Source organism: Paralichthys olivaceus, chromosome 5 (assembly GCF_024713975.1).
Source record: "Paralichthys olivaceus isolate ysfri-2021 chromosome 5, ASM2471397v2, whole genome shotgun sequence".
NCBI classification, from domain to species: domain Eukaryota; kingdom Metazoa; phylum Chordata; class Actinopteri; order Pleuronectiformes; family Paralichthyidae; genus Paralichthys; species Paralichthys olivaceus.
The window spans coordinates 16996888-17023536 of record NC_091097.1 but is presented as its reverse complement, the minus strand read 5'-3'; the positions used below and the strand labels follow the sequence as shown (position 1 = coordinate 17023536).

Here is a 26649-nt window from a genome sequence, read left to right as displayed (position 1 = left end):
TAAATTCAATTCAGTTCAATTTTAAGGGTCAAATCATCACATAATAAGATCAGTTCCCACTTTTGGGATCAATTCATTGTTTATTTTATTACAGTGCAGGTTCTCCTATTAGTGGGCTGCCATCTTTAGACTACACACACACACACACATACACACACACACACACACACACACACACACACACACACACACACACACACACACACACACACACACACACACACACACACACACACACACACACACACAGTAGAAACACAGAAGCATTAAATTAACCTAAACTCCCTTTTAGAAACTACAATCTATACCAGGCTAACTAACTTACAAAGAACTGCAACTAACAATTCGTTTCACTATTACCTCTGCCAGGGTGGAGATGTTTCCCCTCCTGTCAATTGTGTGTTTTATTCTTTCTTTGTTTCTTTGTCTGTCATCAGGGTTACACAAAAACTCTTTGTTTTATTTGGACATATTTCATGATATCACATCATGTACACTGTAGAAGCAACTGAGGAAAGGTAACAGTAAAGGTGACAGGTAATAAACAATTGAGAAACCAAGGATTGACTTCTGTAGTTGTAACAAAAAAACTAATTAATATTAATAGAAAATCTAAACTTTCATCAGTGTTATTTCATTTTTCTTTTACAAACGGAGGGAAAAATATACCTATAGGGGTTAAAATCCTGAGTTCCACACAGTAATATAAGCACATTTTACTTCTCATCTTTTCATATTCCCTACCATGCAGTACATGTGTGCGCGTGCACCATGATGCTGGGAGTAGGCTAGCACTATGGGGACACGCAGCCAATCACCTACAGCAGCTGACAGGGGGGATGTGTGTGTTCGGTACAGTAGATTCCATTGGTTTTGCCCTTTAGTCCCCCTCTATAATTATTTAAAGGAATATGTCTTCAAAAGATGGAAGCACATATCTTGACATATAAAGGAAAACATAAAACGTGGAACATTGTGTGGGCATGTGAGTGTAGGAGACGCTGAGTTCAGTGAGTGGAGTCAAGCTTGAATATACTGCGTTCAGTTGGGTTTGGGTTAATCTGATTTACAGTCACAATCTTCTTAATGGTGATGAGCCTGAAAAGCAGAGATGTGGACAAGGGCGATTTCAGAAATTCCAGAGATTGGGATCAACATCACCATTTACTCTCAGCCGTGAACTATTCCCCACTGAACTACACATGCTCTGTGTCGTTCTGATACACTGTGTCCAGTAACATTTATCACGTGAAGTGTCCCATGCCCACATAAACTCGAGATGAGATTTATTACACCACATATACACAATCACATATAATCTGATCAACCCATACAAGTAAACTGAACCTCAGCCCCACTAACCCAGAGGGTGGTGTAATGTACCTTTTCTAATCGTCTTTAAAATGTCAGGCCCTACTTCTGCCCTGACAGACTGTGAGGTTCCTCACAGATGGATTTGTTAAGCTCATATATAGCAATGGGAACAATGGGAGCAAACATCAAACTGCACTTATCTCACACTTAAACAAACCTGTCTTTCATTCTGCTTTAGTCAGGTCGAGTCTTATGTGAGTATGTGTGTGTGTGTTCTGACTGTGCTGTCCTAGTTTCTGCCTGGCAGTCTTCGAGGTCAGATAAGGAGCAAACTTTCCATATTGTGTAAGAGAGAATCCACTGGCACACACACACACACACACACACACACACACACACACACACACACACACACACACACACACACACACACACACACACACACACACACACAGTCACGATGTAACTGTTTGATATAATTTGATAAATTTTAATACAATTCAAACACGTTGCTGTTTTACGTTTTTAAAGGTCCAGTGTGTAAGATTCAAAGGAAAGGGAACTATTGGCAGAAGTCGAGTGTAGAATAATCCTCATGATGTTTTCACTAGTTTGTTTCATCTAAATTGTATGAATTGTAGTTTTCTTTACCCCAGAAAAGGCCCTTTATATTTAAATACTTTATATTTACATGAAGGGGGGTCCTCTCTGTGGAGGCGGCCATGTTTTTTACTGTCATCCCAACTGGACAAACTTAACCTTTTAAGTTTTTACGACAACTGAAGGCTTCCACAGGTTCTTCTTCATGTTTGGGAGGGGAGGGTGAAGTGAGGGGTGTTCAGCTGCAACATACAATTTCAACACTAGAGATATCAAAAAATCATACACACTGTACCTTTAGTTGAGGAAGTATATTTTTTAGAACACTTCAATCTAGACTAAAAAGTAACAAAGTAACAAAGTAACAAAGCATCAAAGCATCAAAGTATCAAAGTACAACTCATTTGATGGCTTTGATGGAAAGGGTTCAGTCCACTGCAGTTGGAGAGAGAAGTTCAAGTGTGATCGGATCAGAAGACTCTAGATTTCAGTTAATTTCTCAGGTTCTCTGTCCCAGTATTGAGCTTGAAATAGTTGAACTGACATCATGTCATCGTGGGAGAGCACAGGAGATTCTTCTGCTACCTCAGGTTAGACTCTGAAAACTAAAGCTGCTATGCTAGCACGAGTAGCAATGCTAGTAAAAGTAGAAGAAATGATTTTAACGTGCAACCTGTGTCCTTGGGTAAGAGCTTATTTGTGCGCGAAGAAGAAGATTTCAGAGGCTAGCTACTTCTGCTAGCATGACTACTTTTGCTGTTTTATCACAGCATCAACATTATCTTGTCTGCTCCGTTCACTGAAAACATAAATAACTTCACAACACAATGTTGGTCATTATTTTAGTCTTCACATGGTTTTAAAATGACAACTGCAGAAACACAAAGACATGTGACTCCTGGTTCAGTTGTTCGTTTGTTCATATTGGGTTGACTGAATGAATCTCTCACACTGAAGACACCCACGTCTCATATTTTGTCTCCACCATCTCTCTCCACAGTCGCACTGACAGCACATGAAGTTCAGGCCGGCGACGTGCTTCACAGCAGCTTTTCCTCCTATTCAGTCCTGGAGTTCATAGGGGAAGGCGCCTTTGGAAAAACCGCTGCAGCGATGAATCTCAGGACTAAAGAGAATGTAGCTATTAAAATCCTGAAGAGCAAAGAGTCCACCCAGGACACTGAGCATGAGGTATGAGACTGAATTCTTTGTTTATATTCCTGTGCTCCGGTGTTGTCTGCTCCATCAGAACATGTAGCTGATCACAAGCTGTTGACAGTCTTGTCTCATTAAGCCTCCTCTTTTCTCTCCAGGTTTCCATGTTGAGGCTCATCGGTGACCTGGATTGTGATCGCAACAACATGGTCAAGTTCCACGAGCAATTTGTGCACATGGAACAGAACTGTTTGGTCTTTGAGAGGCTGCACATGAGTCTCTATGACTTGTTAAAGCAGGGAGACTGGAAGTACCTTCCTCTACACCAGATCCGCCCAGTTGCCAAGCAGGTTTGTAGCTGCGATCAATGCATCATGAAACCAACACTCTTTTGTTATAGAGAGATCCCCAAAACCTAAACCTAACACCCAACAACAGCTCATGGGGAAAATATTCTAAATGTTTTGTATTCTTTCTGTCCCTGCAGCTCTTGGTGACCCTGGACGCCCTGAAGGGTATTGGTGTCCTGCATGCGGACATCAAACCAGACAACATTATGTTTGTCAACTTGCAGGATCAGCCACTCAGGGTTAAACTGATTGATTTTGGCTGCGCCATGATGACGTCCCAAATCGAGCTGGGGATGTACATCCAGCCGCATGGGTACAGGTGAGTTCATCCTGCACAGCATCTGTTCAGCCTCATTATTTTCTCTGCTCTGAAATGTTTCAACAGATTTTTCATCTTTGGCTCATGTCTTTCCTTCTCAGGGCTCCAGAAATCTCACTCGGCCTTCCGTTCACCGAGGCCGTCGATGTGTGGGGGGTCGGGTGCGTACTGGCCTTCCTCTACATGACTGAAAACCTGTTCTCTGTTGGCTGTGAATATCAAATGGTATGTATCATCTCACCAAATGGCTTTTTATTTATTTTTCATATTCATAGAGAATGTAAGTGGATGTGATTCTCATGATGTGTATTGTGTCTGCAGATGAAGGGCATGGTTACAGTGCTGAGCCAGCCGGAGGACCGCCTGCTCCGTGACGGCAAGTACAGCCGGTTTTTCTTCATTGAAGAGCAGGGTGCAGACAGTTCATCATGGAGACTGATGGTACAGTAACCATGTTCTTCTTTGTTTGATAAATTTTATTGGAGCACTTTTAAATCAAACTGCCCTGTTCTCATCTTGTTTCCTATTTGTTCCTTTAGACCGCAGAAGAATTCACAGCCTTTAACAACAGGGAAACATTGGAGCGCCCGAGCTCTCTGAGCTCTCTGAACGACCTGATTCATGTGAGTACTCTCTCATGTGTTGTACAAGTAAAGACTGGATCTGTACCACTTATTTATCTATCAATTGGGAGCTGGATCATCTGACCTGAAACCTGTTTTCAAATCCAGTTCCATCCAAAGTTGGAGGCTGCTGAGATGAAAGACCGCATGGCCTTTGTCTCTCTGTTAGAGGGGATGCTGCATGTTGACGGGGATCAGAGGATCTCTTCTAGTCAAGCTCTGCAGCATCCCTTTATCACCATGAGCCACCTGAGAGAGGATGTCGACAGTAGAGACTAGTAAGTGACCACATGTCGTTTCACACTGGAATTAAAAAACACATCAGGTTGGATGGACTGATGGTTTTAATTAATTGACTGAGTGATTTACTAATTGATTGTCTTCCATCATCCAGTCTGACCACCTCCCAAGAGTCTATGAAGGTTTGCTCAAATGAGGACACCGTCCACTGTGCAACTTCAGACAGCAGCCACTCTGACACCATGGACAAAGACTCCTGGAATTCTTTGAAGACTCTAGACTCCACAAGTGTGTCCAAGTCGTCCACTGGAGACAAATACACCAGTGCAGAAGTCTCCTGGGATTCTGTGGAGGCTCTGGATTCTGTGGAGGCTCTGGATTCTGACGAGGCTCTGGATTCTGTGGAGGCTCTGGATTCTGTGGAGGCTCTGGATTCTGTGGAGGCTCTAGACTCCACAAGTGTCTCTAAGTCGTCCACTGGAGACAAAGACACCAGTGCAGAAGTCTCCTGGGATTCTGACCAGTCAATCTCCACAGACACCTCAGTATCGTCAGTTGAAGACAATGACAACAGTGAACTGTCCTGGTGCTCTGACGCGGCTGTAGGCGTCACCGCTGCAGCCACAGCCTCCTCGGGCGGCAAAAGGAAGCTGCTGAGAAGAATTCGAAAATTCTTCTCAAGCCTCATCAGCTGCTGCCGTCCGAAAGTGGAAGACTGATTTCTTTCTTTCTTTATTAATAAAAAAAAAGAAAATTAATTCTTTATTTATTGGTGTTTTTCTATTATAATATAACCTTTTCTAATTGTCAATACCTTAAAGGTCTTATTAATACTTTATTGCTACATTTTACTACCTTTTGAATAATTGTTGCGTGTTACAGTGTGTAATTAAATATATTGATGTATTTCAGTCAAGTGCCTCATCATTATATAAAGTCAACTACAAATTCAGGCCTGAGTGAGCGGCCATGTGAAGAGCATTTTCATTCAGATCTGTATCGCAGCATCGACCACTTGTGATTGGATCACTCGTGCAGGATGGATGTTGATACCTGGTCGGAGCGGTGACTAAGTGATGCTCAAACTTTTACCCTTCATCCCACCCACAGTTTTCATCTGGTGTCCTCTCATTCTTAGTCTCCAACAACTCACACACACACACACACACACACACACACACACTTTGCACTCCATCTCCAGCAGAAGTGTGAAAAGTCTCGAGTATCGTGAGGGCGTAGTGATCAGGTTCCGTGTTTGGGTACCGAGGCAAATGACCCTGAGGCTTTGTTTGACTGTGTAATGTAGCGAGATAATGGAGAGTAATGCAGTCCACCGATACGACGACTGTAGATCCCAGTGGACCAAGTCTACATCTGCTCTTTAATTGTTGGTGTCACTCGGGGTGAAGACTCACTTCTGCATTAAAATTGTAAATAGAAGGTGAAATTTAGATTTTTACTCATTGTTTTACAGCCGTCTTCTTTCCTTGATTTGACATTGCCTTTTTGTCACTCTCTTATTTTTCCACACTGTCACCACTCTGCTGTTTCTTCTGTGGAGGAGGTAAACGTATTAGATTGTTTGAGATTAAGTCATAACATGCTCATGAAGCTGTTTAATCAAGCTTGAAAAACATGATAATACATGTCTGAAAATGTTTGATTCGAATATGAAGTGTCCCTCAGTCGGCCCTGAGATTAAACAAAGGTGGAGATGTTGTTACTGTGCAGTTTTGAAAAGGAATGTGATCATAACAGAAAAGTTACAGTTGAACAGAATGTTTTTTTTTAAAAACACCTTGTTGGACATTGTTAGACCTGCAAAGCAATAACACATGAAGCCAAATAAATTCACAGATCCCTCTTCCATTGTTCTCTATCATCACTGTAAGAGTCGCAGACATTTCATATTTTCATGAATTAAAAAAAGGCTTTTTAGAGATTGCCTTATTCACACTGTTGCCATCGCCACCACATCTTCCACATGGCTGCGGGCATGCTAAGTGTGCATACATTAAGTGTAGACATGTACTGTATGTAATGACAGCGCTCAGTATCCACACATGGAAGAATGCTGGAAGCATCGGAGCGAAGAGGAGGATGAAGAGGAGGAGCCGGAGCGATCGCTGTTACATAAAATAATTGGAAGCTTACATAACTGTTCAATGTTTGATGTCTGACTTCTTTGATGGAGCTCGTGCAGCAGAGGTCAACTTTTTCTGTGAATTAAAAACATTTAGTGATTACAGGTTACCCGCCCACTCCAGTGCCGAAACCATCACTGTGACTCACAATTGTTAATTCTATTTTAGAAAGGCAGCTGGAGTGCGATGGTGACGTTTTTAGTTGAATAAGAGCGCATCAATGCAACAGGTGCATTAAGATCCATTAAAATGATTCAACCAGTTCATTGACATTTACATTATTGAAACTCAGGAGCCTTTTAGCTGAAATTTTAGTAAATAATGTTAAAATGTTCCTGTTCTGATAAACTGTCTCAGTAAAATGTGGAAGTGTGACCTGTATCATAACAAGACCCTGGAAATGAAACAGCTAAATGGACTTTGGCTGAAGTTAATCTGCAATTTTAAGGCTCTTAAGGCTCAATCCCAACTCTAATTTCCAAGCAAGAACTTAAGTTACTGTGTGTTTAGAGGGTAGACGTACATTCTTCTCCTGTGTCATCTTAGCTGATGTATGTTCAAGTGTATGCTCAGTGACTCTGACACTGCACAGTGTGAGGAAGTGGAGACGGGTAGTCAGTCTTTATATCATCTGAGGTTCAGACAGAATTTTAGTCAGACATAGGAGTTGAAAATGTTGCAACTTAAGTTAAAGATTTTCCTGTATCCTAAAGCTTTATGAATGTGTTTGGATGAATCTGAGGGAAATATGATCCGATGATCAAAGTTGATGTTTTGGCTTCAATTTTGAGGAGCTGTCATGTCGTCCATCTTTATATGCCGTCAGTGGTTAAAGCAAATCTACTGCAGCATAGGATAAGTGTTATGTATGAAACTAACCCCGCCTTCTTATGTTTCCAGGAACTCGATGCACCCCGACCACGATACACACGACTGCAGATAAACTGCACATTCCAACGTTTAGATTTTGATAATTGCTGGTCTTTCAGTCGGACTCATTCGGTCGTCAGCTCTAAAAGAAGAAGTGCAACGCATGAGAGAAAAGCAAATATATTGTCTTTGGAAAATGCTTCAACAGCTGCACTTCTCCATGGCAACAGTGCTTTATCTGATAAGAGAAATCAATCGTGTAGTTTCTGCAGGTTGTGCTATAGTGCATTTTCTGAAGCAAGATGAGGATCAAACGTATACGTTGGCTGCAAAACATTCAAAGACACCTCATTAAATGCATGGACCCCACTTATTTAACATTGTCCCAAATAGGTTGCTGTAGACGACCGTAATCAGTGGTTCTCTGGAGACCCCTCTCCAGAGGTAATTGCCTGCTTTACCTTCCCTGCAGCAACGCCCCTGCTCTTATGTTCATAAGGGTAAAAACATAAATTCTCATTAAAAAGGACTCGGTGTCTGTGGTGAGCAGATCTAACCGACTGCTGGCACCAGGGTCACATGTGCTGTCATTTGCGGCCAGTCATTAAAGTGGGATATCATGGATCCTCTCACCTCGTCAAGGAACTGAATCGGCGTATTTCCCAAAATGTCCAGTGTTGGATCCCACAGACATCTTTAACGACCTGTGCACCAGAATACGAGGTCACCATTAACTTGCCTGTTCTCTAACTGTCGGGCTCAAACACAGCAAATACAAACGTAGCCCGACACACAAACACACTGCCCAGGGTCTCCTCAGGTCATCTTATCCTCTTACCAGCCTCCCTCTGCTCCACGAGCTTGGTTGGTCGACTCGGAGGTGTTGAGAAAGGATGTGTCTTTAGTTTCTCTGACTCTGGGGAGCAGCTGCAGTTTACAGAGGCACATTTATGAATTCTCCTAAAATTATACAGCAGTAATATAAGCAATGGAATAAATGATTCATTATCATATTTGATGTTATATTTACACAAAATCTGTGGCCTCTATTTTTCTGAAAATCTTTACTGCCAACCCCCCAGTAAAATAAATGTACTACGAAAAATTCTAACATTGTCAATGCATAATAAATATTACGGCTGAATAAAAACACTTTGCTCTGTGCAACAGAGTTTGAATGTCATGTCCCGCCTCCTGCATGCTTTACCGCCCGACTGAGCGTTCTCGAAATTTTCCATTCTTTTACATTTTCGTATAAAAAAAGACAAACTCTGAAAGTTCATGTCTGAAACCAGCGTGAGTCTTGTTCCATATGTGAAACGCTTCCTTCTGAGAGGGTGTTTGCCCTTTTTGCTGTTGTACTCCACTGGAGAGGATAAACATAGATTCCTCCAAAGATCTTCATGGTCTGGATCTTTTCATTAAAACACAACACAAACAACACTGGACTTCTACTGAACTATGTTAATCTGAGGTTCCTCTAAATAGCTTTGAAAACATGAGAATACAACAGTGCAGCAACACAACACAGTTTGAGAATGCAAAGACTTGTGTTACTTTCCCAGGTGAATGTGCACTAATGGAGAGAAAACATACAACAAGAAGAAATGCACGACAGTTAACTTGCTGGTTTGTACAGAGAACATGAACTGTCACCATCTTCCTGAGCGGCCATTTAAAAACTTGCATCACCACCTGTCACATTTTCAGGACACCCTGTCTCATGTTGTGTGTTTTACAAGCCTGACAACACACTGAGGCAACACTTACACTGCAGTTTGGCTGAGGGGCTGCATACCTCAACATCTGTGAAGCAAAGAGGAATCTCAGTACAATCAAAACAACCTCTGCACAGACACATCACCACAGAGGAGCTGAGGAGGTGTTCACACAGCGATGAGGAACAACATGGACCAAAAATCACATTTATTATATTTCAAATCTCAATAAGATTCTTTGATTAATTCATTAATTACAAAGCACATAAAGGAATAAAATCGTCAAAGCATAATATCCTCTGCATTTTGATTAAAGTAGATCTGCATCATCAGCTCCAACATTCAGACACCAACAATTATAAACAAGAATTTAGTCTCCAGTGAACCTATGCCCCAATCTGCATGTTTGTGGACTAAGGGAGGAAGCCAGAGTTCCAGGAGAACAAAAAGCCCAGGCTGACAGGAGAACGAGCAAAGGAAAGGAAAGGCTGGGATTCAAACTGGTAACCTTCTTGCTGTGAATCAACATAGTGCACTAGCTCTTTCTGGGCAGCAGGAAGAAAAGTACATTTAAAAAGATGCTTTTTGGGTAAAAAAAAAAAAAAGCACATCTGCAAAACAGTGGTTTTCTAGAGTTTCCTTCACTTGGCCAGTTTCAGGCTTCAGTCCTCAGCAGCTGATGCTCTGCTGCCATCAAGTGGGTAGATTTGGTTTCAGTCTTTACGTTCAGTTGTGCAGATTTGATTATAACAACACAACAAATCAACTCATGTATTTTTTATATAACTCTTTTGATTTCTTTAAAAATACTTTTTTGGGAGAAAATCTACTAACTCTTGTCTCGTGTCAGGGATTTTGTGACTTAACACATCTTTTAAAACCTTTAATATTGTAAAGTGTGACGCACATCACGTCAAGTATTTTGGTTCAGCTCAGATCTGTGTAATAATAAGACTTCATCATCTTGTTGGAGAGGACAGTCGGTGCTCAAATTTAAAAAAAATGTCAAAAACAAAACTGCATTTATCGTGCATTAGGTTGAATAATCACCTCATGGTTATTTTATACTTTTCCAAATGCAGTAAGTAACCAAACCATAACACAGATCCACTGCAGTGTGACCGAGCTGCCTGACGACTTGGCCTCTCTCACACTAGGTAGCTGTTGACTTTTGAGATACTTCCCATCAGAGGGAATCCACAGTGAGCAGTTGTACGGCAGGCTCATGCTTCCTTTATCCACGTTTAAGTCACTCATGACCTTGAACAGGCCTTGTTGGTCAACCTCTGCCCACGTCCTCGCAAAGTCTGTTAAGTTGATGTCTCCCTGGAACCAGTGGACGACTCCACTGGGATAAACTCCAGTGAACCAGCACTCAGCATGAGTCTGGTTGATGAAGAAACCAATTCTGTTAATGCAACCTGTGAAAACGAAAGCGTGTTAGAAAGACAAAGGAAATAGAAATTTAAAAAACAAATTAAAATCCATCTCACCTCGTACTGTGACAGAAGTTGAGGCGTCATCTACTCCCAAGTTGGATCGCAGTTTGCAGAGGTATTTGCCCTCGTTGGCCGGCATCACGTTGAGGAGAGTCAGGTTAAGTCTGTGGTGACCAGTCTCTGTCGAGCTCTCACACAGAACCCCAGGCTCAGGCTGGTCATTTCCATATTGACACTTATTTTGTGTTCTCACCCAGGAAAATAATTTAATATCCAACTTCCGTGATGAGCTGGCTTCACATGTCAGCGTCAAGTTTGTTCCACACGTTGCCTCCACTTGGTGTTTGACCTGCAGCTTCACATCTTGACTGACTGAAATGGAGAAAAAGCTGTTAGAGTATGTTTCACCTCCATGTAGTTACTGTCATCTGAAAAATCCAAAGAAAATATTCTTTGTTTGTTTCCTTATTCTGTGATAGATGAGACTGTGGTTGGATAAAATAGATTTAGGATCATAATGAAGGAATTGTTGGACCGATCTGATCGATACCTCTCACAGTAAAAAATAATTTAAAAAAATCAAAGAACAAGTTGAATGCATTTTTCTTGAAGATGATTTCTGTCATTTTCAGGAGTTTTGTTTATGTGTATGTTCAAGTGGTCATTTTACCGATAAGTTTTAATTCGATATTTCACAAAAGAAACAAGGTGAAACATCGGTATCATACGGCTGAGACTGACTCGTGATTGGTCAGTTGTGTGTATCGTCAGTACCTTCATACACTACCACAGTTCACACTCCCATTGGCCCATGACGGCAGCTTTTGTTAGAGAGAGACAATTTCTGTTGTTCCTTAAATCATTAAAATGTGTCCTGTCGTTACGTAAAGTTTAGCCTCATATTTACAAAACATCCCAAATAAGCTGCAACCTTTTAGATCAGTTTACAAACCATGTTGTTGATGCATGAAACAGAGTCTCACCAGAGATGCTGACCACTGAAGTGAACCAGATGATTGAAATCCAGCCCAGAGCGTTCTGCGTCCTCATCGCTTTGACCTGCATCACAATCAATATGTATCATGAACCAGATAAAAGCCAAACACAGAGGGAGCTACTGTACAGGAGGTTAAACAAGTCAATCTGTACTCACCGTGATATTCTCCACAACTCTCAGTGAACAACAAAGTATTTCTGTGTTTCTAAAGTTACTTCATTTGAGGAGCTGGAGCTCAACAAGACCTATTGAATGGAAAACTTTCAGTGAGTCTGTAGTCTGTAGTCTGAGTCCTGTGGTGTCAGGTTTACACGTGAACTTGAGCAGACTTGTCCCTGGAATGAATCACTGCCGAGGTGCACAAGTATCAACACACATGGATTATTGTTGTTAAATGACCTCTGCTTACTTTGTTCATGAACAAAACTGAGTTTTTCTCAGTGTCACACTTCATTTCTGACTCAACACATTGTTTTTAGTCCTAAATAGAATAAAATAGAATAAAACAATTTTAGGAAATGTATATGTATATTGTTCTCAATCATTTAAAACCTGGATTTTAGTGAACTGGGCTCCCTTTACTCTTTTAGAACAATCTTAAACGTCTAACTTAAAATGAGCTGTTGTCTTTTCTGCTGCTACATATAAAGTCCAATTGAGTTCATGGCATTATTTAGCAGTTTCATTATGAAAGAACTGAAAGTAAGAGTTCAGTTTGGCAGTTTACCAGAGTTGTGGTATTGTGCAATCATTGTTTTTTCTGTCTTCAGATAAATGATGAAGCGTTCGAGAAGTCACATGAGCAGGTTCAGAATAATCATTCAAATCAGTCGACCCACAAGTTGATCTATAGTAGTATGTGAGTTTATCTGCTCAGAAAGTAAAATAAACACAACTGTGCAAGAAGGTTATTATCACAGCATCATACAAATGGAAATGCAAATAATATGAATAACAATAATGATCCCACAGCATTTTCATTAGTAACAGATAAAGTAAGAAATGTGGTTTCACGTGGTTTCATGTACTGTACCATCAGGCATTTTATTGTATAGATATATAGATATAACATAAAGATATGACTCCAAACAAGGATGCTATATTTTTTATACTCTTTAATGTAAGTTGCCATAGAGATGAGTCAACATCCCTGGAACATTCAATGAAACTTGGACAAAAAACTGATGTGTGTATTTTCCCACAAACACAAATCCTCTCTCCTAACTTTATGGGGGAAAGTTTATTTTCATGCCCAGGCAGAGCAAAGAGAAAGTTGGAACAGGCTCATAAACTGGCAGCAGGTTGTGACAGGCCGCGCTGCAGGTGAATCATGAAACCTTAAAACAAACTGAGGAACAACTTCTCTAAAAGATTTGCCCAGACGAGGCAGGCCCACACACCGAGGACACCTGGTGGACCGACGAGGACAATGCCAGGAAAGGAAGCACAGACAGGAAGGGCAGTAACAGGAAGAGAAAGACAGGAAGAGGAAGTGGACAGAGGAGCTGCAATGATAAAGACAAACACGTATGGAGGAAGGTATGATGAAGAACAAGAGAGTTTGTTTTACAGCTGGAAACAGATTTGTTTGTGTTCGGCTGTGGGGCTCCTGCCTCAAGCCTCTTCCTCACAAAGCAGCAGCAGAACACGACGTCTGAGTGAGAAAACTGATCAGCTCTGAAACTCCACGGAAAGTTCCCTCTGATCAAATCCGAGTGAAAGACGTGAGCTCGGTTTTAGTTCTCCCAGCAGTGGTCGACACAATGATGGACAAAAAGAAAAAGTCAGAAACTGATGTGTGTGTCTGCTGCACGGCCCAAAGACCCAAAGCTCTGGAAGTTTAACTGAGCTAAAGCAGAGGAAAGCACCTCCTCATCCTCATGTCTTTTGTCTTGTCATGAAAACCCTTCAGTTGTTTGTATTTCAGCTGCTTTGAGTGGAAGTTGATGAGAGAAAGTGAGTTGTGTGTGCTGAAGTACTGTGAAGTGTGTTGCTCAGGCTTCAGTCGCACGTTTTCTCACACATCCCTTTCAGAGTAAAAACTTCTAATGCTCCATATGATTGGATTGGATTCATTCCCTTCTCAGATCTTACAAGTGCATTTGAATTTTTACCCTTTTTGCAACACACAAGCCCGAATTTTCCACCTGTTCTTCTCCCAAGAGTGTTTTTTCTTGTGTGCAAGTTCAGTGTTTAGTATAAAAGCGTTACTTTAAGGAGTTCTTTGTCCTTGGGCCTCTGCCTGTGAGAGTTTAAACCAAACAGTAGGAGGGAGAGAGAGAAACTGCAGTGGAAGTCGATACTCAAAAGATAAATCTACAGATGGAGAGAACAACAGAGAGAGTAAGGCAGGGAAACATCAAATATCGAGGATGGTGCAGTGGTGGAGAGGTCAAGATGAAGCCTGGAGAAGCAGCAGAAGATAAAAACAAGGAGAAAAACAGAGAGAAGATATAGACGAGCAGAATCACTTAGGACCGGAGATGGGTAAGAAGAATAGAAGAGAGGAAGTAAATGGAAGAAACGTAAAGTACAAAAGAAGCTGAGAGGATGTCGTTGGTGAAGCTGGCATCCTCTAATCAAAAGCATTCTGAACGCTCATCTCACATTCTCTGAACACTCACTTATAGCTCAGAGGGTTTTTTTGCTCATTTCTGCAGCCGAAGCTTGAAATGAATTTCATATTCTGTCATTTTCTTCACATGACCAGACACACACACTCTGCTTTCTGTCACTTTTAACCCTTGGCTGTCTCTCATCCAGCTCAGTAGAGACTAACCATGTCGAGGTGTAATTTTAAAGTAAACAGACGTGATCGGACCAGTGGTGTATTTTAAATCCGAGCCCAGGCTTTGTAATGTCAGCAGAGCCAGTCTCGCTAGGCTGTGGGCCAAGAAAAATATATCCGTAACACAGACTGAACACAGTCACCATGGCAACAGAGGATGCTGCCACTTGCAGTCCGAGGCTGATACTGAACGTTTGTTTGAATTTCTTTTTTTCTAAGTCTACGTGTTTTGTTTTTTTTATGTCTTCAATATGTTCTGGGTATTCTAATGTCAAAGCACTTTCTCGTCTTATTTTAAAGACATTAAAATAATAGAATACAGAGAGACTAATGGCTGTTCCATTGAAGCTACCATTTCAAACTCATTCAGAGACTGAAACACTTATTTTCTCTCCTGTAACTGAATCATTTCTACTGTATTCTGGTTTTGTTGCTTTATTGTTTCTTAGGATAACTTGATATATTTTATTTTGCTTTTATATAACAAATACAGAGGTACCGTTGGATTTTCTCAATAATGACATACAAACAAATGCCGGAATTGAATGAGCTACTCATTAAAATGGAGATGAAACCAATCATCACCTGTTTATACATAGTGTAAAGTAATATTTCAGATTGTAATGTGAGTATAGATCAAAACAAATGAGCTCGTGTCACCTTCGACCTGTTTTTCACCTGTTTTGTGAGTCTGTTCCTCCTTCAGTCCGCTGGGTGTCGCTGTTGCGCTGCTGTGTCTGGCAGGGGGAGCTGTCCGTGGTGCTGAAATGAGTCCTGACACCTCAACAGGCTTCAACCTGAGCTCTAATAATCGAGCTGAGTGTTAAAGATAAAGACTTTTCCATCTCAGTGTTCGGATCACAGTGTAAATGAATCCGTCTCCAGGTCAGTTAATGTGGCTCCAGATAATCCAGGACGAGTAATTCGCTGCCATTAATCCGGAGGATTGTTAACATTCGTTTTATCGTCTTACCCTATTAACGATATTTTATTTATAAAGCATGTTTCATACACAGAGGTAGATTCAAGGTGTCTCACCGGTACATTTAAAACAACACAGATTCCAAATTAAGAGAGAAAAACATTTCAAGCTAAATATAAGAGTAGATAAAAGATGTAAAGTGGTAAAAGAAATAGAAAGGTTTTTAAATAATCTGAAAGAGAGAAAGAATACAAGTAGAATAGATGGAACTGTGTGAAATAATAAAATAAAAACAGAATAAAAGACCATATTGGTGTTTATAGGCATTTGTGAGTACAATTGTTGAACCTGGTTTAAAAATCTGGTTTTATCAATTTCCAATAACTCACTTACACCATATGTACGTTTTATACGTTTATCTTTTTTTTTTAATGTATGTTGTATTTTCTTGTTTCCTCATATGTGATGCTCAAAACACCTCAACTTTAACAGTAGATGGCGCTGTTACTAAACGTGCCACAGCCACAGATCTGCTCATAAAGGCACCAGTCGCTGCTCCGTCCACTCAGATGAAATCCAACAACCGAGCAGTCCTGTGCGTGGCTGCGTCTCCGGGACATTTAACCGGACTGCAGACACGATCAGAGTAAAGGACAATCACCGGATCAATATTTGTTATTTTCCTCCGCAGGATCCCACTCATCGAGCCGCAGGCTGCAGGACGCACCGGCGAGCTTCCACCTCAAGTTGCTCCCGGTGCCTCAGCAGACCGGTGTGGGAAGTTACTCGCTCCACCGCAGCCTCCTCCTCCGGTTGAAAAGTTATGTTTCTGACGCCGGATGTAACGCACACTTTCACAATGACTCGAGGAACCTGCGCTTTGTACGTGTGCGCAAAATGATCCCGAGCAGCGTCGACCTTTCCATTATGGTGAGGAGATGTCTCCTCACTTTCAAACCGTTCAGGTAAGAGCCTGCTCCATCTGAGACACACATTTCCTAGTGTTCAATTCAGAATGATGACAGTGGATGTGTTGAGTTTCTTGCCTCGTGCAACAAGATGTTTTTCTTTATTATTGCTGCAAAATCATGAGAAATGAAAATTGAATAAAAAAAGAACACAGTAAAACTGCAAAGCTCTGTTTGAAGTCACCATGTGAATATTTCATAACATGGCTGTATGTGAATATGATTATTTTCAATATTAGAGCAGCTCTCCCACAGTCACAGTATTGACGTTAATTGGAACAACTGGAAACACAATTAATGTTTCACCGTGCAGCCAGAAGTTTCACCAGCTGGAGGAGCAGCTTCAACCTCATTAAGACTTTGACCAGACAGGTTGCACATCACAATTAGTCATCACAAGGGCAGCCATGGTGTCCTGTGCCAGTGCAGGCAGGGAGGGAGGCAGGCAGGGGGGCAGACAGGGAGGCAGGCAGGCAGGCAGGCAGGCAGGCAGGGAGGGAGGCTGGTAGGGAGGCAGGGAGGCAGGCAGGCAGGCAGGCAGGGGGGCAGAGAGGCAGGTAGAGAGGCAGGAAGGCTGGTAGGGAGGCAAGTAGGGAGGAAGGCAGGGAGGCAGGCAGGGAGGCAAGCAGGGAGGCAAGCAGAGAGGCAGGCAGGGAGGCAGGCAGGGAGGCAGGCAGGGAGGCAAGCAGGGAGGCAGGCAGGGAGGGAGGCAGGCAGGGGGGCAGAGAGGCAGGTAGAGAGGCAGGGAGGCAGGCAGGGAGGCAGGCAGGGAGGAAGACAATCTTTCAGGCGTGAGGTTCCCAGATGTTTTGCAGCTTTCTGGGTGAATAAAGGCTCCAGACCTGATTCAAAATGTCACTGAGGAAACCTGCACAGAGAGGCCTCACCTTTGACCTCAGTTTTCCATCATTCCTGCACATGTTGTTTTATATATATATAGTAATTTTCCTCTCTGCTGTCAATTCTGTGCCTTTGTGAAAACTCAAGAAAGCGAGATGTGGTCTGTGACAACCTGTCCTCCAGTTCCACACGGTCCTCTCCAAACATTTCCTCAGTGAGTCCTGGAGCAGCCAGACAAGCTTGATTTAAACTATTTGGCCCAAAGACTTTCTGTGAGGGCTCTCACCACTGGAGTGATGCTGTGCCGGGTGTTTACCGCTCTCCCCAATGTGCAGCCATTCGCCTGTAATTCAATGCTTTTGTTTTGGATATTTGCTCACTGAGCACAGTGTGATGTAGACACACCATCCATGTAATGGTTCATTTGAGATGACAGTCTCGAAGCTACACAATGCTTCATGGGTTGATTGGAGCAATATAAAGTTAATATGTCAACATATTTCCTCGCTCCCTGGAGCTTCACAAAGGCCTCAGAGTGATGTTATCTCAAATAGCTTGACGTGACGCCAGTTCTCATGTGCTCCTCTGTGAAATGTCCTCTACTTTCTAGTCCTTGTCTGTCTTTTTTTATTTTCCATCTCACAAGCTTTAACCTCTCTCTTGTTCTTTTGTTCCTCTTCTTGTTTGTGCTCCCGCAGGATCTTCGTGGTGGGGATTGGCTTCTTCAGCCTGTGCTTTCTAATGACCTCTCTCGGGGGCCAGTTCTCGGCCAAGCGACTCGGAGATTCCCCATTCACAGTACGAGCCGAAGGTAGGCCCGCTGCCTGCAACTACACCAGCTGAGCCCTGCGCTGCTAATGAAACAGGCTGGGAACATGCTGGGAGCTTCGTGGGGCTCCCTTGATTGCCACCAGCTTCTCTCCTCTCTCACCCGCCCCTCTAGTTTTTTTTTTCTTTACGCCTCCTCTCATCTCGGCTCAGTGTCCACATGACCTCATTGTGACCCACACAAACTCATTTTTAGTGTAGAGGCTGGAAATGGTGGAGGCTGAGTTGAATTTTATACGTTGATCATGTTGAGCCTGTAGGTGAATGTGCACATACATGAAATCATACTGGTAAACATGTTTACAACCAAATTTCCATAGTGTTTAAGAAATCATGGAGTCTTCTCGTCTACTCTTCCTCACTACCAATTCAACAGCCAAACACAATTAAAACAAAATGAATCAAATATTGGTTGTTCCAGCCTTTGCAGAAGAAAATTTAATTTGTTATTCTTTCGCTTTGCTTTCACCTTCTACCCAATTAATCCCAAACCAGCTCTGTGGGGTTGGAGTTCGGAGCCTGTGCTGCTCCTCCATCCCGTGAAGCCTCCGTCTGGTTCTTTTCTCCTCATATTCTGGCTCATTATGTAGCTGTTGGATGAACCTCTGAACACCCAGGCTGTCTGTCCTCTGTTACTCTGCAGGACACACACATCAGACAGAGAAGTGAAACTGTTTGTATCGACGCTGACAGATGGTTTGTAAGTCATGAACAAAAGCCGGGACACTTTTGACTTTTAAATTTAAATCACTTCAATTAAATTGACATACTTTGTAAGTTTTCTTCTTTTAAAAAAAATAATACTATTGTAATCTTGGGCATTATACCCATTTACCTTTGTACCATTTTGTTATTTATATTTCAGTGATTTATTTTAATAATAAACTGCTGGAGATGTTGTTGTTGAGGGAAGCTACTGCATTAGCTTCTCAGTGAAAGCTGTATGTGTTAAGGTGACAGTTAACACAAAGCACAAGTGGTCATGGTTTGTTTTCCCTTAAAAACCAGCTGACTGACAAATTTAGACAAATCTTATTTTGAAATTAAATTCCAATGGTAATTCACTTATAGCAGCATTTACGCTGCTCTCCCTCGTAGAGCTCAACAAATCAAAAATCTAATGTTCCTCTCCCGGAGAGAAACTTATCTTTCTCAACATGTTGTCTGTGTTTGCACTTTGGGTCTGTGCATCTGAACCACGAGCCATGTGGGCGTCAGTGTCGGCCTCGTGTCGCTCACCTTTTTATCGTTGCCTGACACAATGTTGACACTGAGTTTTCATCCTTTCTGACCAACACCAGCCGACACCGGGAGCAGCGGCGCGTCTTTCAGTCACGAGGACGCCAGTTGTTTGTATAAGTAAAATATTTCACTGGTCTGAATTTATCTCCATTCAAATGAGGCAACATCATTTCCTCCCTGTTGAGTCATGCAGTCTGGCTCAATCAGCAAACAGTATGTCGCCCTGTGGTTGTTTGTTTGTGTGAGGATGTAAAGATAACATTGTGATTGTGCTTCGGAGATTTAATATTGACTCATCCTTGGAGCAGCTCCTGAGTGCAGCTCTGAAAGAGCAGTAATGCAGGGAGTGTGTGTAGCATCAGGTGGCATCATGGGAGAAGATTTCAAGGATCTCACCCATTTTTGGAATAGCGCATGCAAAGCTGGTTCGGGAGGGAGGAGGAGGGGAGGAGGAGGGAGGAGGTATAAGACCAGAGAGCTGTCTGATTAATTAACCACTCACAGGCTGCAGTCGAGGGAAGGCATCCAGCCTCCAGCTCATTAAACTCTGCCTTACCGCCAACCAGGGGGGAGTCAGGCTATGTAAATTCTCATCCACAGTGTGTTTCCGTAAGTGCGCATGTTTGGGAATCAGGATTAGTGGCGCGGGGAGTTGGCGTAATGAATGAGCTGGGATGAGTTGTTCAGTGGAGCAGCACCTTCACAGTGCTCAGCGTGCACATCCGTCCATCCAGCCGCCGCCGCTGCAGCTGCTGCTGCTGGACACTGTGGAGTCACTGCAGATAACTTGTGCACCTGTACCATTATTGTCACTCACGCTGATGTGTGTGTGTGTGCGACGTGCGTTCAAGCAGAAAATGTGAAAATCGCATAAAAGCAGTGGCAGCACCTGAAAACTCCATGTTTTTCAAAGGGTAAAAGGCCGAGTTGAGAGGAACCACTACCTTCTGTTACTCACCTGGTGAAGGGCAACAACTGCCTGTAGAGCAAAAAGTGTGACGGAAAAAATGAAATTAGCGACTCACCTTCTGTTTGTCTCTCCTCTTTCTGCCTTCCTGTCTCCGTTTACCTCTCCTCATTCGTTTTCTCTTCATCTCTCTCTTTCTGTCCGTCTCGCTCACTGGTTTTATTTTTGTCATCTCACGTGCAAAGATGCTCTGAAACATGCTTTTCATTGCATTTTCTGCACACTTATAGATTTGTGTACTGTGTAGTGTCGCACTCCAGAAGCCACCACACTGAGCTGTATCCAGATTTTTCAAATCTACGCCGTTCCTTCATAACTTCCTTTTGAAGGTACAGGAAACTAATGATGTGGAAAAGAAGTGAGGAGGGACAGAGGGAGACTGTTTCTACCGGAGAGGGGAGCATGAAAGGCAGGGGTGTTTGATCCCATATATCTTAAAGGCTCCAGGGGTGCACTGTATCTTTCTAATAAGCTGTTTGAAGACCACCTTCACTGTGTGTGTCCCTTTTTTACCACACTGATCTTAATGCAGCTTTGCCACGAAGAGAGAAATGTGCTGAGGAAGCTCTCAGGCTTTATTTCCTGGTCAGAGCAAGACTGAATTGTCCCGATGTTAATGTGCCTCCATTCAATCTTTTTGAACTATCGACCTCTGAGTGATGGGAAATGTGTTTTATAGGCAGACGTTAGCTGCATCCAATTTCAGGGGGCCTTCACCTTCAGAGGATGATTTTCGAGGTTTGCGTCCCCAGCTCGTCCAGCTCTTACCGCTGCCACTGAGTAACAGAGCTGTAGACGCTACAGAACCTTTTTAAGGCCCCTTGGTTTTTTAACATCTTTACCGTAAGTATTTTGGTTGAGTTGTAGCCTGTTGCTTACATTTAAAATTGGCATAAACATCGGATGTTTTGGTCTCGTCGCTCACTGTCGCTATTATCTCTTTGAAAAGCAGTTTATCACTGAAGCACAATGGATCCTGGGATAGTTTTGACCCGGGGAGGATCGGAAGAAAGAACGCATTTGTCAGCTGCATTTGAAGGAGCCTTTGAAATGGGACGGCCTCGTCGCACCGCTGTGAAGCAATCAGTCTTCAAACCCCGCGTCCTGATATGGTCTTAAACCTTTCGCACCACCTACAGTTACAATTATACTCGCTGCTCTGAGCGCATCTTGACAAAACACATGCTCGAGAAAGAATATCGACAGTTTTTCGAGGTTTGATCTAAAAGAAAAACTGCCTCACAGTTTTAATCCATCACAGGGTCCGAGCATCAGGTTTGCAAAGAGCATCATGTTTAGCATCCTGTCCACCGCGTCTCCCTGCCATCCAGTCACTCACAGAACGTTTTTGTATTTCATGGCTCAGCAGTCTTCACTCTGTGATGCATGAAAATGAGTCTTCCCTGACATCACTGTCAGAGAGGGCGTGGCATTTGCAGGTTTCTTAAAGCTGTGAACCGGAGAGCTTTGTTTGAATGAAGAATGGGATCAGTAATCTGCTGGGAGTAGAAGTGCTCTCTCTCCGGTGTGTGCAGAGTCAACGTCACCGGCAGTTAAGAATGTGTGGTAACTGTCTCTGCCTCTGGACAGCTCTGCGCCTGATAAAGGAGAGATGGAACCATGTGGTTCACACCCCAAACATGAATATGATGATTGGCTGCTCGGTCTTTGGGAGGATATGTTGTGTTGTTTTGTCTGAGTGCAAACTGAGACACTAATCAAATCTCCGACTTGTTTGTTATCGGCCAAAACTTTCTGTGTGAAAACAGGGAATGCTTTTTTATCGTCTTATGGTTTGGCTCAATCTGAGTGGTGAGAACATAAAAGAGAATCAAACTACTAAAGACTCATCCTGCAGAAAGTTGCAGGCTGTGACACTCTGCAGAATCACACTCAGGTGTTTCTGGGTAAAGTATGTGATGATGGTTTTTAATAAGCCTACACTGGTACACTTTGTGCTCTGTGTCTCACTGAGAAGAGAACATGTTAATGAAAATATGTTTTACCTATTGGTCAGCATCTGCATAGCGTGAAGAAGAGGTGAGATAGATTCAGGTTTTAATGAAGCTACAGGAAGCCAAGTCCTTTTTCATTAGTGCAGGTAGTTTCTTCTTTTCCAAGCTGCCAGACACGTTGAGAGGCCGGAGCTTCAGAATAAGCCACAGAGGTTTTCTGCTCTAATAGCTTCAGGATCTGGCAGCAAACCCAAAGGTGCCAGAACGAAAAGAGAAACTCGATCTCAATCAACCTTTCCTGTAATGAATATTTGAAATTAGGGTGGTAGAAGAAAGGCAGAGGGCGAGCTGTGCATATGTGAGTGTGAGAATTCAGAGCAGTAAGGAAAGTAGGAATTTATCCTGGTGACAGGTGAGATGGAAAGGTGTGACCCCGAGCTCCCTCAGAAAGAAAACTCACCAGCCGGCGTGCATATCATGGACGACAGGATTAATTGATTTTGCTCTCAGTGGGGAGGAGCCGGGATTGTTGCATATAAATCAAACATGGCAAACTGCTACAATCAATAGTTTTGTTGACGTCTAAAGATGCATGGAAATGTTGTATTTCCATTTTAGAAAGCTTAAATGCAACATTACATTTTATAGAAGAGGTTGTAGGGCTGTATTTCAACTCATAAAATGTACGTCCACTGAAAAGAAACTGAATGGGGGCTGGATCAACAAAATATCAGAAATCTGCAAGCCTAAAAGACTCATCATTTTAAATTGACGAAATCCATGTAAACCGACACGTATGAATTATTAAAACAGTCATCAGAAAAAAAAATACAACTCTTAAAGTGAATATTTTTATATTCTGGGGAAGATCTTGAAAAACGTCATCACAGACTTGGATGGTTACAATGCGTCAAGATATGATGTCAACGTTCATTCTTTAATTGAATCATCAGTAAATCATCAACAAAATGACTCCAATAGTATTTAATCTAATATAGCCCGAACACAATGAGACCATACTCCCCAACATCTGTATTAAACCCAACAACAGCAGCAGATTTTTTTGTTGGGTTCCTCCACCAGCTACATCTCCTCAGAATATGTAAATGCACTGTGCTGGCACCCTGCGATATATTGTGAAGGTTTTGTATTTTAATAATGAAACCTTGACACTGTCACATGAGATTTTGCCGTGGGATCTTTTTGTTCCGGCTGAGTCGGTCCTTTGCTTTATTCAAGGTGATATTGTGTTGTTGTGTGGTTTTGGCAGTTTTGCACAGTGAAGTACAAAAACTAAAGCGCTGCTACTTCATACTTTAAAATCATTACCTTCACCCAGGAACAGACATTTATTCTTTAGAGTTAAAAGAAATAATGATGTGACATTTACAATGATAATTATCAATATTGACCGGTATAATCATCACCTGCAGTGCTTTTCTTGTTTACCTCCTTTTCTATCTCAAATCCTCTTAAATTCATTGTTGAACTTTTTATCTTGATATAATTTTTGGCCGCATTAATGCTTTAGATTAAATGATGTGTGCAAAGAAGTCAGAATTATTTTCTCTACCATGCAACAATAGTGTTATTTACATGTTACTGCAGTAGTGAGTATTTTTACTGTGAACATTACAGTAGTTTCAGTAATAATACTGATCTCCAATGCAACTTTTACTTGCTAGTAAATAATTTGAATACTTCCACTGGTAGTGTATACATGTATACATGGACAAGCTGTCCATGTTTGGAAACTGCTTCCATTTAAAGAAAAAAAGCCTGTTTAAGCAACATAGTTGATTGTGTTCAGGAGGTTTTTCATTTCAAATGGACATGAATTCTGTTATGCACCTTCTAACTAAGTGATGAGCTCACACTTTGTTTATGTATCATCCAGTGTTGAAGTAGCTGCTGGTAGAATTAGCCCAGTGTAGTGAGATGTCATGCTCAGAGCCTCCCTCTGAGATAATATGGTGCTTCAGTCCACACACTGCACTGAGATGCACTGCCATGTTTTTGAAAGCCTCTCCGAGGGTTGCATGTTTAACGAAAACAAGAATAAGGCATCACGCAAAGTGTGGATTGCATGATTTGTCAGTCCCAATTTTTGGGAAGCATGAAGATGCTTAAATTCGATCATTGTCCAGATTTGAGGGACAGTTTTTGTTCACACATCATACTTGCTACAGAATTATAAAAGACTCGTCCATGAAGCTTTATTGTCGCTATGTTCACTGTCATTTATCCATCTATTTTGCAAAAGGCTGTCCTTGTAAAAGTTACATATTTTAATTTGTCTCAACTCTGGCTCTCTATAAATCAAGTCCCACTATTGAAATGTCAAAATAAAAGCCTCCGACTGAAGGACTCTCTTCTTTTTGACTTTTTCAGGGGATTTAATCTGCGATCTGTGAATTCAGCGGTGAGCGACCATATTCAAGTGATCCATAAACAGACGGATCAATAAAAGCAGCAACACCTCTCACTGTTAGACACTTATAGCCACTACATTCTGGACGTACATACAGATAATTGACTCAGATGAAGAGTCTCAGGAAACGACTGAAGGATGAGCTTTATATACCAGCTGGGCTCCACTAGCGAACTTTTGAAGCTTAGCAAAATACTAATCTATCAGACATGAAGGAGGCTTTGGCTGCAGTGGCTCAGTGAGGCAGGGTGAGGATATAAAAGCGGGACAGAATAGAACAGGTTACGTAAAAGGTAAAGGTCACTAATAAGAGCAGCTGCTCGCCAGCGAAAGGACGAAGGCCCGGAAGCTGAAGATGGAATTGGATAATAGACAATCTGGTTCAGGTCTAAACAGTATTATGGAGCAGATGAGAGAGGCCGGCAGAAGTGTGGGGATCTGTTGAAAGAGGAAAGGTTGGGAATATGAAAGGTGGTGTCTGAAATACTTTCAATATTACTGGGTTTCAGTTAAAGAACAGAGATAAGAAGCTCTGGCTGTGACCATTGACTGTAGACATTTCTCCACTTCCTCCCAAGTATAAAAATCTGTGAAGATTCTCTGTCATCGAGGTCATATAGCTTCAGAGGTTGCACAAATCCAACTGGACTTGGACGTCTTCACAAAACACAAGAGCAACGTCTAAACAGATATGAGTGTTGCCATCTTGCACATCTGGAGCCAGAGTCTGCACAGTTGCAATTTCAGGATTCATCTGTGGTAGCCAGGCCCCCCCAACACGCAGGCTCAACCAATCACAAGCCGCTCCTAGCTGTCAATCACGACGTTTCACCCTGTTCTTATAGGATCAAATTACTAATTAAAACCAAACTGAATGAAAAATCAACACCTGGCCATACAGCAGTGAGAACTACCTAAAATGATAAATATCGTTTTTATAGTTTGTTCCATGTCCCATTCACTAACATGGAGGAGGTGGCGTAGTAGTGTCATGGAAGTCTGAAAAAAAACGAATGTTTAGAGCCTGAGCAGCAGTAAAAAAAAAAAGAAGTGTGAGGACCATTATTTGTGTTCAAGATTATTTCAGTCTTCATTCCAACCATCCGTCTCGAGGACTGAAATTGCAGCTGCCTCTGTTTTCTGCATGGCAGTGCATGAAGCCAATGACTCTCTGTGGGCAGCTGTTTGCAGCTGGCTGGTCAGTGTTGCACCGTGGACTCAGCGGGCTACAATACAAATGGTGATTTAATTGGAATTTGTTCATAATATCGATTGCGCTGTGACATGTCCGAAAGTGAGTCATTTAATGAGATTAGCTGCAGCTAAATTGGTCCTTTATTAACAAGCAGATGAGGAACGACACAGACAAGCACATGGATGCTGTCAACATGCTGCTGCACCGCTGTCGACATGCCTGACCGTCCATTAGCCGAGGTTTCCCATGAGAGGCAGGAGCGAGGCGAGAGCCGGCCTGAGGAACAGTCGATTGTAAACAAATAAGGTTGTAAAAATGTGGTGTGTGTAGGAAGGGTGCTCGGTGGCAGTAATAGTGATTTAGCAGCACAATGTGTACGAGGAGCGTTACTGTGGAGATGCTCTCCCCACACCAGAGCCCAGAGGCTTTTTATTCGATTTACTACAGAGAATACACTGCGGCTGATTGACGATCCTCTGGACGAAGTAAATATCCTATGATTAAAGTATTATTTTTTTCACAAAAATCCTAAAAACTAATTAAATGTTGGGTGGAATAGGTTAGTCCTAAGTGCAACAGGTTTTAGACAGTTTGGACAGCACAGTAATGTGTTGCCCTGCAGTGCTGCACTTGTTTACCTCCTTTTCTATCTCAAATCTTTTCAAATTTACTGTTAACTTGGGCTATAAAACTGCAAATGTGAACTGAAATCCAGTTAGTCTCGTTTTTTTTCTGTCTAGAGGA

At 42.2% G+C, this 26649-nt stretch overlaps 3 protein-coding genes and 1 long non-coding RNA gene across 6 annotated transcripts in view; 2 read left to right on the top strand and 2 right to left on the bottom strand.

The window, feature by feature from the left end:
* Positions 1-138: 138 nt before the first annotated feature.
* LOC138407809 (uncharacterized) lies at positions 139-2143 on the bottom strand. The gene is made up of 3 exons (XR_011241131.1): positions 2006-2143; positions 1532-1674; positions 139-1098 (listed from the first exon to the last, which is right to left on the bottom strand). It is a non-coding gene; the product is annotated as an uncharacterized lncRNA (long non-coding RNA).
* A 218-nt stretch (positions 2144-2361) lies between these two features.
* Positions 2362-5359, top strand: LOC138407808 (homeodomain-interacting protein kinase 3-like). Of its 3 annotated transcripts, none has more exons than XM_069525390.1 (10): positions 2362-2504; positions 2915-3105; positions 3228-3419; positions 3557-3738; positions 3840-3963; positions 4060-4179; positions 4278-4361; positions 4470-4639; positions 4756-4972; positions 5045-5359. In XM_069525390.1, exons 1-10 carry the CDS (start codon positions 2462-2464, stop codon positions 5318-5320), a joined length of 1599 nt encoding a protein of 532 aa, XP_069381491.1. In that variant the 5' UTR covers positions 2362-2461; the 3' UTR covers positions 5321-5359. The 3 variants fall into 3 exon arrangements, with proteins under 3 accessions (XP_069381491.1, XP_069381490.1, XP_069381489.1); XM_069525389.1 differs by having other exon boundaries at positions 5027-5359; XM_069525388.1 differs by having other exon boundaries at positions 4756-5359.
* A 4167-nt stretch (positions 5360-9526) lies between these two features.
* Positions 9527-12111, bottom strand: LOC138407796 (uncharacterized). Its single transcript, XM_069525345.1, has 4 exons — positions 11926-12111; positions 11756-11831; positions 10827-11144; positions 9527-10754 (listed from the first exon to the last, which is right to left on the bottom strand). Exons 2-4 carry the CDS (start codon positions 11820-11822, stop codon positions 10396-10398), a joined length of 744 nt encoding a protein of 247 aa, XP_069381446.1. The 5' UTR covers positions 11823-11831; positions 11926-12111; the 3' UTR covers positions 9527-10395.
* A 1111-nt stretch (positions 12112-13222) lies between these two features.
* The window catches only part of LOC109639533 (alpha-1,6-mannosylglycoprotein 6-beta-N-acetylglucosaminyltransferase B-like), a 50579-nt gene continuing 37152 nt past the window's right edge, over positions 13223-26649 (top strand). The window contains exons 1-3 of the mRNA XM_020103044.2: positions 13223-13308; positions 16171-16444; positions 17986-18098. Of these exons, the coding sequence (XP_019958603.2) occupies positions 13299-13308; positions 16171-16444; positions 17986-18098 (397 nt within the window). The 5' untranslated portion in view covers positions 13223-13298. The remainder of the gene's footprint in view (positions 13309-16170; positions 16445-17985; positions 18099-26649) is intronic.

Coding starts and splice junctions, on each gene's coding strand:
- LOC138407796 (XM_069525345.1), bottom strand. CDS start 11,822: ATGAGGACGCAGAACGCTCTGGGCTGGATTTCAATCATCTGGTTCACT. Junction 11,145..11,755: donor TTCAGTGGTCAGCATCTCTG/GTGAGACTCTGT, acceptor TCTCCATTTCAG/TCAGTCAAGATGTGAAGCTG. Junction 10,755..10,826: donor AACTTCTGTCACAGTACGAG/GTGAGATGGATT, acceptor TCGTTTTCACAG/GTTGCATTAACAGAATTGGT.
- LOC138407808 (XM_069525388.1), top strand. CDS start 2,462: ATGTCATCGTGGGAGAGCACAGGAGATTCTTCTGCTACCTCAG. Junction 3,106..3,227: donor CCCAGGACACTGAGCATGAG/GTATGAGACTGA, acceptor TTTTCTCTCCAG/GTTTCCATGTTGAGGCTCAT. Junction 3,739..3,839: donor ATCCAGCCGCATGGGTACAG/GTGAGTTCATCC, acceptor TTTCCTTCTCAG/GGCTCCAGAAATCTCACTCG.